General features: G+C 36.0%; 1 protein-coding gene across 1 annotated transcript; it reads right to left on the reverse strand.

Annotated features, from left to right (window-relative positions):
- Positions 1–1,704: 1,704 nt before the first annotated feature.
- LOC113226604 (glycerol kinase-like) lies at positions 1,705–9,025 on the reverse strand. Its single transcript, XM_026459308.1, is given in 9 exon segments — positions 1,705–2,480; positions 2,483–2,741; positions 4,858–4,993; positions 5,637–5,806; positions 5,937–6,185; positions 6,444–6,595; positions 6,791–6,938; positions 7,077–7,250; positions 8,733–9,025. Coding segments are annotated over 9 exon segments (1,590 nt in total). The 5' UTR covers positions 8,976–9,025; the 3' UTR covers positions 1,705–2,421.
- Positions 9,026–10,716: the final 1,691 nt, after the last annotated feature.

Here is a 10,716-nt window from a genome sequence, read left to right on the forward strand (position 1 = left end):
TTATTTCTCAGAAACTAACCAGCACCTCGAGCTGGAGTTTCCTTTACTTCCGAGTACTATTAAGATACAAATTTTTGGAATAAGAAGTTTTTATAATTGTTAAATAGTGATAAATCGTGGTACATCCGCCATATTGACAGTTAATACGGCGGCTGTACCTTTAATATTGCTATAACTTCGTTCTGATGGAGGTACAAACTTTTTAAACAGAGATACTAAATAGTACAAATTAGGTACAATTTTTTGATACCAAATTTGTCAGGAACCGTTAAGGTACACCGCCATTCTGACTCTCACAAATAATAACAGTAGCAGAAGACCTCCTTATGAAAGAGATCGTCCAGGGAAGTTGTTGTAATGTTAGCATTACTGCGTTCCGGTTTTGAACAGTAAGGATACTGGTGAAATTACAGGCACATGGGACTTGTCTACTTACGTATCATGATGAGTGCGTGCATAAAAAAAATACGACACATTTTACATGAGTGTCCATTATAATTTTTTTTTTTTTTTGTTGTATTATATGACAAATAATGTTGACCTAAGAACTCGATAAATAATTTAGATTTTGACTTTTGATTGTTAGTATGCAAATATATTTTTGTCAGTGCTAGCAGTAAAGGCGAGGCTAACTAGTACAGACACACGAGTTGCATTTTGATGCAACTGTAAAATAGTTTCAATGCAATTGTGCCTACTGTATACATACAGCTAGCTGTCTTCTTTTATCTACACATATATCATAAACTCTCTATGATGTGTTCAAAAACTACGATCAGCATGAAGATTTTGTTAGAACAAAGTTCTTATCTGTGAAAATGTTATTATTGCACATCGAATTCTATTTTATTATTACATACAAATTTCGAACATCTCTGAAAAACAAAATAATTTGATTCGACCTCAATTGTTATATGAGTCGAGACGAAGTTTTATTTATTCGAAATGAAATGTCAATAGCAAACAATTTTGACACATTTCACACGTTACTTGATATCGAACGTTATCTATTATATACTCTAAGTAGTTTGTTTATGTATTAAATAAAAACTACGGTTGTGTGACATGCGTGAGAAAAGTTTTTATTTGCCGCCATTTCGCCAGTCGTAACATGCAGTTCCTGAACACATCACAGAGAGCTTAAAATATGTGTAATAAAGCAGTGTATGTAACTGTATATAATTAGGATTTAAAACACTCGTGTGATGTTTTTGTGAAACTCGCCTGTCGGCCCGTTTTATAAACCCACACTCGTCTTTTAATGCCTTTCATTATGTAACTGTCACATAAACTATTATTATACTATGTCATCTGCATTAATATAATATAAAAAGCATAGTTGCGACGGAGTAACATAGCAAGAATTCGCGCCTCGTGAGGTTTCACTCTTAGGCTCAACTCACACTGACGCAGAGTCGAAGCGTCGCGAAGTGTTATGTTTTTCGCCTATAGCATATTCATCTCTATTTTCCCATTATTAAGGTACAAATTTGTGTTATGCAAATATGTCGACGCTTGTTTGCAGTCGAGCGGCTTCGCGTGTCGACACGCGAACCTTGAGCGCAGTGAGGCGTCAGGCGCCGACCACAGTGATCCGGGCGCGCTAATGCGATGGTCGTCGCGCGTCGCCAGGCGTTGGAGTTGAAAAAGAGGACGCGACGCGACGCTTCGACTCTGCGCCAGTGTGAGTTGAGCCTTAGCGGCATGAGCACATATAAAAGGAGTAACACAATTGGGGCTAAAATCTTTCGCGGGTCTTTGTCGTGCAGAATATCTATCTACCTTCAGAATATAAAAATTCGCATAAGCAAAGACAAAACAAAATTACGTCACAGTTTGGTTTAAGTAATCAAGAAATCAAAACATGAGCATTATTCTAAACAAAAGATATTGTTTTTTGGATTGAGCTTGATTCTTTACAGTACAGTGTCAAAAACAAAATAATATTACTAACAACAATAGCAAAAAATGTCGCCGAAAGTTCGCATAGAAAAATAATCATAACTCGCAGCGTCATACAGTTAAATGAAAGTTATTATAATACCTAAACCTCTATATTATAACTAACTAACCTCTATATATACTTGGGAATTATAGAAATCTAATTAAAAAAGTTAAAAGTATGTATAGATAACAAATCTAAAAACAATAATATCAAACAACCGTATGGAAAACCTAACAAACAACGAGACATTTACCATAGTAAAATAAGAGAAGTATGATACCTCTATACAAACTAACAGCGCGGCTTGCATGTGTGCACAACCGTCTCACGCCGTGTTCAAATGCATACTTTTACATAATAATAAACGTGTGTTGGGATGAACAGTGTTATGCAACGCAAGTGCATCTTGAGATTATGCGTTACCATACTTGTCTTATTATACTATGCATTTACTAAAGAACAAAATTATGCACGTTTTATATAACTAAACTGGCGGCTGGAGCGGCAACATTCTCATTTGTTTTCAGTTTTGGTCCCAGCCCAATGATCTTTCAACGGCCATTTTCCATTGTTTATATCTCATGTCTCTTTCATCGTCACTGATACGTGGTACATAAGTAATACCACTACCAACAGGGATAGTGACTCCCTGCTGAGTACTGTCGATACTCCAATAAGCCACCAACGCTGCGCCTAGCGCTGTGCTCTCTGTGAATTCCGCTCGAATAACATTTATACCGGTTAAGTCTGCTTGCATTTGCATGACGAGACTATTCGACGTCATACCCCCGTCCACCTGTAATAAAATATTTCATTTCTTACTTCAAGTCCTAACATTATATTTTTAATCGACTTCAAAAAAGGAGGAGGTTTTCAATTCGACTGTATTTTTTCTTTTTTTTCGTATGTACGTTACGCGATAATTCCAGCATTTGTGAACCGATTTTGATGATTCTTTTTTTGTTGTAAAAAGGGTACCTCATTAATGGTCACATTTAAGTTTGAAGAAAATATTCCACCTCTAAGGGTATGAATCCGGTTTCGCACTCCTTTCCGGTAACTGATTTCAAGGGTCGGTTTTTGAGTACTCTATACTGAGATTATTTATTAATTTGACTAATGTGACTCCGCTTTAAGTAAGTGTTGACTGCCTACATCTCTCCTTAGATATGATGGGAGTCCAGTAGTGGGACCACGCTTGTCTGCATAATGCTGTACCAGTTTATCAGCTTGGCGTTTAGTAATGGGTCTATGCACAGACATATATCTAGATAGATGCCGCAAGTGTACGTACTTCGCGTGCCCAAAGTAAGTGAAATTCACTTAGTTGCCGCTGCTACATTTCAGAACGCGCTCGACCGTTATCGTAGATAAACACCAGTAGAAAACGCGGAAAATGCATAATTGTGCCATTATAAACTCCAAAAGCACCATAACTGTGTGAAAACGGGTAAACAGGGACGTCTCCTTCCTCAGGCAAGTAATTTTGTAATCAGAAGATGCATAATCTATTTTAAAAACAATTATTTTGGTTTTGAATTTCGAGAAAACAAATATGCAACCGAGTGTATGCCTCATGATTTGTAATACATTGCAGCTTTTACTTGGTGCGATATATTTGTGATCCTTTGTTAATACGCTATGAATATCAAACGAACGCACTTTTGTATAATGCATTCAGTTTCGTGGTACGGTCGCTTGTACATTTCTTTGGCCAAATTTAACATTTAGTGATGTATAGGTTAGGTAAATTGTTCTCGATTGTGATCGATTATGAAAACAAAGGAACGAAAATTATTATGACAATATTATAAAAATATTCTATTACTCTTTTGTTATAACGTTTAAACGTTCCGTTTTATTTTTTCAGTTTTGTAGTATCTATTATCAGTAGTATCTGTAATTTCGATAATTTTTGCAGCACGTTGCCTCGAAAGTCCGAATATAGTGTATGTAGTACGATTAATACAAAAAAGTATATAATGCAAAGAATTAACAGTGCGTTGTCTTTATAAAACCTGGGGTTAGTCATACGTATGAGTTCGTTGCTTTCGAGGACGAAGATGGTCTAGTTTATCCTACTTAAGATGCTATCCAAATATGCAGAGATAGAAATCCGAGAAATAATAAACAAATCACAAAAATTTCACACGAGGCCGTCATTAAGTAAACCTCTTCTGATTAATAAGATATTTACCATATTTTGTCAGCAGTAACATTTTCATTTGTCTTAATATTCATCAATTTGATCAATTACTAACGCAAAACCATCTAGTAAAATTAATTAAGGCAGTCGCAAGTTCATATATTGACGTGCGTTTTCATTATTTTAGTTAATCGATAAGATCTTCTATTACAAAAAGATGTTATATAATAAGCTCATTTTATTGGAGGGACAATAATTTTAATATTTCAAGTCGGTTAAACATTAAAGTCAAACTTTTTTTAGATAATCAACATTTTTTTAAAACAAGTAAAATAAAAGACTTAACTATTTTATTCTAGTATTTTTCTACTATATTAATATTACGACTACTTGTAATCAACAAATACTTGAACAAAAATTATTCTATTTAGAATCGATTAATTGAATGGAATAGGTACGCGTGTTTACGCGTGCACCGTTCAATCAATTGATTTAGAGTGAGCGGAAGGAGGTTTCCATCACTAAATAGTTCTTGTGACGTCATAGTGGGTACAAAAAGTGTAGTACGCTTGGTTTTCGTACAAATTGCTGCACTTGCGGCGTCTAACTAGATATATGTCTATGGGACTATGCATGTTTGTATAATGCTGTATCAGTTTATCAATTTGGTGTCCAGTGATGGGACTATGCTTGCCAGGATAACCCTGTACCAGTTTATCAACTTGGTGTTTACAGTACTACATGTTAGTGCGTGTGTGTTTTATACCTTTAAAAGCTGAAGTGGAATTCCACAGTCCTCGTTCATTGCATCGAGTATGTCTCGTACTTGATAACATACAGCTTCGAGTGCTGCTTTCACAATATGCGAATAATTTGTGTCTTCTGTAATTCCACAAATAACACTGGAAATAAATAAAGACAAATATATACATTAAATGGATTACTTTATACTTCTTTTGCAGGTATAAAGTTGAGCAAAAGCCATAAGTTTACTTCAAGGCCTCACAACCATTATATAGATAATCAAATTGATTTTTAAAATAATTTCAGGGTTTGTGATTTTTTAAAAGAAATTGTATTGTTTGCTTCTAATAAAAACATAATAAACATATTTAGAATTATATATAAAAGGAACGTTCTGAAAAAGATCGACATAAATTTCATCAATTAATACCAGATTTACCAGCATTTATACTGGGATTACCCCATGTAAAAGTAGATAGCGATGAAGACTTATTCAAACAAGGATAAAAATAATTACAGTAGATAAAGCATAAACGTTAACAACGCACTTTAATTCTTAACTTCCTTGTGATAAGGTTTTTTTATGACCCTGCACTATAAACTCGACAGCAGAAATTTATATAATTATAATAGTAATAACCGAAACATAAACATGGTTTCCCTTAACAACTTGTAAAATATTTGAAGTTGTGTCAAAACTGTGGCATGAAAATAAGATTTCTGTCTCTGAAAACAAGACATACTATAACATTAAGTCAATGGTAGCCCAACCATTTATCAGGGTCCCAAAATGATACCCACCCTCTAGCATCTTGTCGCCAATATGGAGCATATAAACCACTGAAAGCTGGTACAAAAACTACACTCCCATTTTCAGTGGCCTTCTCAGCAATTTCTTGGGAATCCTTAGCATTTTCCATTAAGCCAACATTGTCCTTTAGCCAACCGAGTGCTGCTCCAGCAATTGCTACCTACAAAATTAACAGGTCTTGCTTTATCTCAAGTAAGCAAGTTTCACAAAATTTCTCCTGGGCCATGTGAAATCAACAATTCGCATTTTTCAAGAGACCTAATACTCTAGTACCTTCACTACCAACTTACCGAGCCTTCTAATGCATACTGTGGTGGACTCTTACTCCCTAACTGATAAGCTACAGTAGTAAGCAATCCTCTACTAGAAGTAACGCGAATATCACCAGTATTGTACAATACGAAACATCCAGTCCCGTACGTCGCTTTAGCTTGACCCTTTTGAAGACACATTTGACCAACCAGGGCAGCTTGTTGGTCTCCTAGGCAACCAGAGAGAGGAATGTCTTTAAGAGGGCCTTCAGCAATGTAACCGTAAATCTGCAATCACAATAACTCAATATATTGTATTATCTGATTTAGAGGTTACCAAGTTGGAGTAGTTATTTCCGATTAGGTAACTAAGTAACCAATTTACCTTTAATTAACATTTAAGAATATTGCTTGTTTTTGGGTGTTTTGGCTTCTGTTCCATTGAGGACAATATTTCTGCCAATGTCAGGATTGAAAAAGTATATTGATAGTTAATTTTATAAAAAGAAACAAGTACAAACATAGACAAAACTGATTTTCATTTACCTCTGAACTAGATCTGATTTCTGGGAGCACTGATGTAGGTATTTCAAAGAATTTTAATAGAAGAGGGTCCCAATTTAAATTTTCAATGTTCATCAACATTGTTCTCGACGCATTTGTGACATCAGTTACATGCTTTCCTCCATTAGGACCACCTGACAAAAGCAATTAATTAAATGAACAATGAACTATTAATGACATAGCAATACAAAGTATAATTTGCACCAAGTTTTCAACATTAAACAATACCCAGTGGAATATTGCTTATGAAAGTATGATTAGCCATGTAATTGACTTCTCTAAATCTGATGTTTTTTGTCTTTCTTGTAAATGAAAAAAATGTAACATACCTGTAAGGTTCCATATGATCCACGTATCAACAGTGCCAAAGCAACAAGTACCTTTCTTTGTAGCTTTTTTTACTATTTCTACATTATCAATTAACCAACGTAGTTTCACAGCACTGAAGTATGGCGATAACGGTAAACCACATAAAGGCTGTAAAAGGTTAAGAAGGTAGTCTTTATATTTGTTTTCCAAAATAATTATTATATTATTGAATGCTGGGGAAATTATATATATTTGCAAAGTACATAATTTTCCTCAATGATTAAGAGCGATAAAACAAAAATTTACCTTTAAATAATTCTTATTCCTAGTCTTGTTTGGAACAGTATCCAGCAGTTTATCAATTGTGGAAGATGTTCTCATATCCAGCCAGACTATTGCATTATGTAATGGCTTGCCAGTGTCTTTATCCCATACAATAGTGGTTTCTCTCTGATTTGTCACACCAATTGCAACTATGTCCTGAAATAAAATGGTAACAATTATCATTTCGCAGGCCCTATTATAATATATTATAATGTTTAGTAACTTATCAACTACATACCCTAAGGTCTTGACAATGTCAATCAGACGTCCATGACCTTGGGACCTGTTAACCCTGTTGTGTGTCCTCATACAATCATTATAGAGGCACAGAGTCCCTAACAATTATGCAACTGTACAACGTCCTAGACCCACACAGTATCTCAAATGTGCAGCTGTGTTTTATATACAGTAGTAGCAGCAGCAGAGGTCCTTGTGAAAGAGTTCATAGAACACATAGGACTCGCATATACATATCTCAGGGTGACAGTCGCAATGGTAGTGCCCTTCAGATCTTTGCGATTTAAAGCTCTGAGTGGCACTGCATCTCTTATCAACATGTATATTTTTAAAATCGTTAGGGACCCTGAGCATAACAATATAGAAGCTTGAAATCTTGGTTTGCTTAAAAGAAATAATGCAATTTAGATCTGGAAAAAATAGTGTCCTTTCTAATATATAACAAATGCGAGACATAAGAACTCAATATACCCCTTAATATATGTGCCCTTTTGCAGGGTTATTGGTAAAACACTAAGCGCAACAAGTTCCATACTGGGTAGGCACATGCCACACCCAGAGGACATAAAAATTGTTGGAGCCAGAAAAGTCCTTCAGTTCCTTAATGCTGTTTTTGGCTCCAAACTGTAATTAGTGGTGATCACAATAGATCAGTTAATGATTGCAGTGATGAAGCCACCCTAATAATAATAATAAAATACTAACCTCACACGATTATATTAATATCATCATAAACAACAATGCTTGTTCCATGACATTTTACGAAACATACTAACTTTACTAAAAATAAACTTTTAGGTTTTTACTGTACTATCTGACACTTTTTATTTCTGTTTAAGCAAGCCAGGTAAATGATAGTAAGTTGAAATGTGCAACCTTCTTTCTCGACAAAGACCCCACCCGCATTCCTGTGATTGCACACAGTTATCACCGTTTAGAGCAATCTATTTCAATATTTTTATTTCTGTACGAAAGTAAAATTGGATGAATTATTGAGTCATAGAGCAAAAGTTGTTGTGTTTATGATGTTAGGATCACAGACCTGTGAGATTAATAGAAATTTACAAATAACCTTGCATAATAATGCACTTTATATCCATGCTACTTGTTGCTAAAATACAACTCTTCCCCAGTTTGGTAGGGCCTTATATTATGTAGTAATAGTTAAGCAGGTTCATATTGCATATAACTATGTAGCACACTGGAATATGCAGATTGTTTTGTATTCTCTTCAATTAAAATCAATCGTTCTATTAGAATATAATATTTTTCCCGCACTTTTAAAAGATACACACGCTATCATGTCTTTTAGGAAGAGTTATAACACTGGTAAGTAGCCGTTGCATATAGTCTAAACAATCAAGTATTTTTAGTGGATATAGTAAGATAGTACATACTGACCTTGGGTTTCCCGCCCAACGAAACCAATTTTTCTACTGCCTTTTCAATGCATGTCTTAACAACTTCTAAGATATCAATTGGATCCTGTTCCACCCATCCTTCTTGTGGAAAATGTTGCTTGAGCTCTTTTTGGTGATAAGCCACAACCTCGCTCGAATTAGCTTTAAAAATTATAAAACGAGCACTTGATGTGCCTTCATCAATGGCACCTACCAAGGGGCCGAATATTCCGTATCCTGTCATGGTTACTCAATCCAGTAATACACGAAACGGTTTCAATATAACTCTGTTACGGGTACTTACAAAAGTGCACTTTGATCAGTGCACAGACTACTTGAACTATCAGTGAATCACTGATTATGATTATCAACATTGAGCAATAAAAGAGGAAAACAACACCAACACTAGACCAACACATGAACACACACACACAATTACAACTTTGACATTGACGTCTGAGTTTTTTTTGGCTTTTCGCGATCAGTGTTGATAGTTGAAGCGGTCGAGTGTCTGGCTCCTGTCAGTATACACGTGTCGAAATTTAAATTGGTACTTTCCGAGTGAAATTGGTTGCCTTTTTTGTATACTTTGTGGTGCTGTTGTTGTGTTTGTGAACGTAAATTTAGATATTAACTGGTGATGGACGACGATAATCCCCTGATAGGGGAGGCGGCTTCTCTACTGGCGGTTTCTTGAACCCGGATTCTCAAATGGATTTCGACCATTATCCCACCCAAAATGTTAATTCCAGGCCTAAAAAACGTGCCAGTGATGAAGCATCTTCCTCCCAAACTACATCGGAGCAACCTCCGAAACGTTCTTCAAACGCTCCTCCAAATGCATCTGCCCAACAAACCTACAGCTTACCCGAATTTGCTGACGGTATGAAATTTAAATATAGTGAATCTGATAAGGGTCCAGTTATAGTTCACGTATCGAGAGAAGAGTCCAACCCCTCATCTGGTCTTACAAGCAAATTATTGACGTTTGCCCAGTTCCTAAGTAAGAATGGTATACATGGGATTGCAAAAGATGGTATCAAAGCTACAGGGCGCAATCGGGTTGTAGTTACTTTTGTTAGTGCAATATCCGCAAACAAATTTATTGAAAATTCTCTCCTCACCACGAATTCTTACAAAGCAATTATCCCCACATTCCACTTGATAAGAAATGGTATTGTTAGATACATTCCGATAGAGTGGACTATGGAAGAACTGGTCAAATCAATTGATTGCACTAATGGCTCCCAAGCCATTAAGGCCAGACGTCTAAACAGGAAAGAATATATTGATAACAAACCACATTGGATCCCCTCCCAAACAGTAATGGTCTCTTTCCTTGGCAAAGAGCTACCTGAAAGAGTCCTGTGTTATCATACATCCCTTCCGGTAGAGATCTATACTCTACCATCTATACACTTCAAGTTGTTATCCCTATTCTTAAACCAGGTAAGGATCCAAGGGATCCTGTCTCATATAGACCCATCGCGCTGTCATCAGTATTATGGAAAACATTGGAACACCTCATCAAAAATAGATTAGAGTGGATATTGGAGAACAAAGGACTTCTATCCAGGTCGCAGTTCGGATTCCGTAAGGGTATGGGCACTCTTGACAGCCTCAGTACCTTTTCTACTGAGATCAGACTCGCACTCACCAGAGGATTGTACTTTGTTGGTGTCTTCCTGGACGTGACAGCCGCTTATGACAATGTTCATCTCCCGCTACTCAGGCAAAAAATGCATCAGCTGAGTCTACCAGTGAGGATGATTAACATCATTTATAACATGCTAATGTCTCGCTCCATCTCAGTACGTATCAATGATTCTCTTCTCCCCCCCAGAATGATATGGAAGTGACTCCCACAAGGTTCTGTCTTGAGCCCCATCCTTTATAGTCTATACACTGCTGACCTTGATAAATCTGTTGAGTGCTTCTGTGATAGTGATAATCTATAGTATGCAGACGATTTAGCACTCTATTAT

The sequence above is a fragment of the Hyposmocoma kahamanoa genome, unplaced genomic scaffold (assembly GCF_003589595.1).
Source record: "Hyposmocoma kahamanoa isolate Upper Pololo Valley unplaced genomic scaffold, ASM358959v1 100021, whole genome shotgun sequence".
NCBI classification, from domain to species: Eukaryota; Metazoa; Arthropoda; class Insecta; order Lepidoptera; family Cosmopterigidae; genus Hyposmocoma; species Hyposmocoma kahamanoa.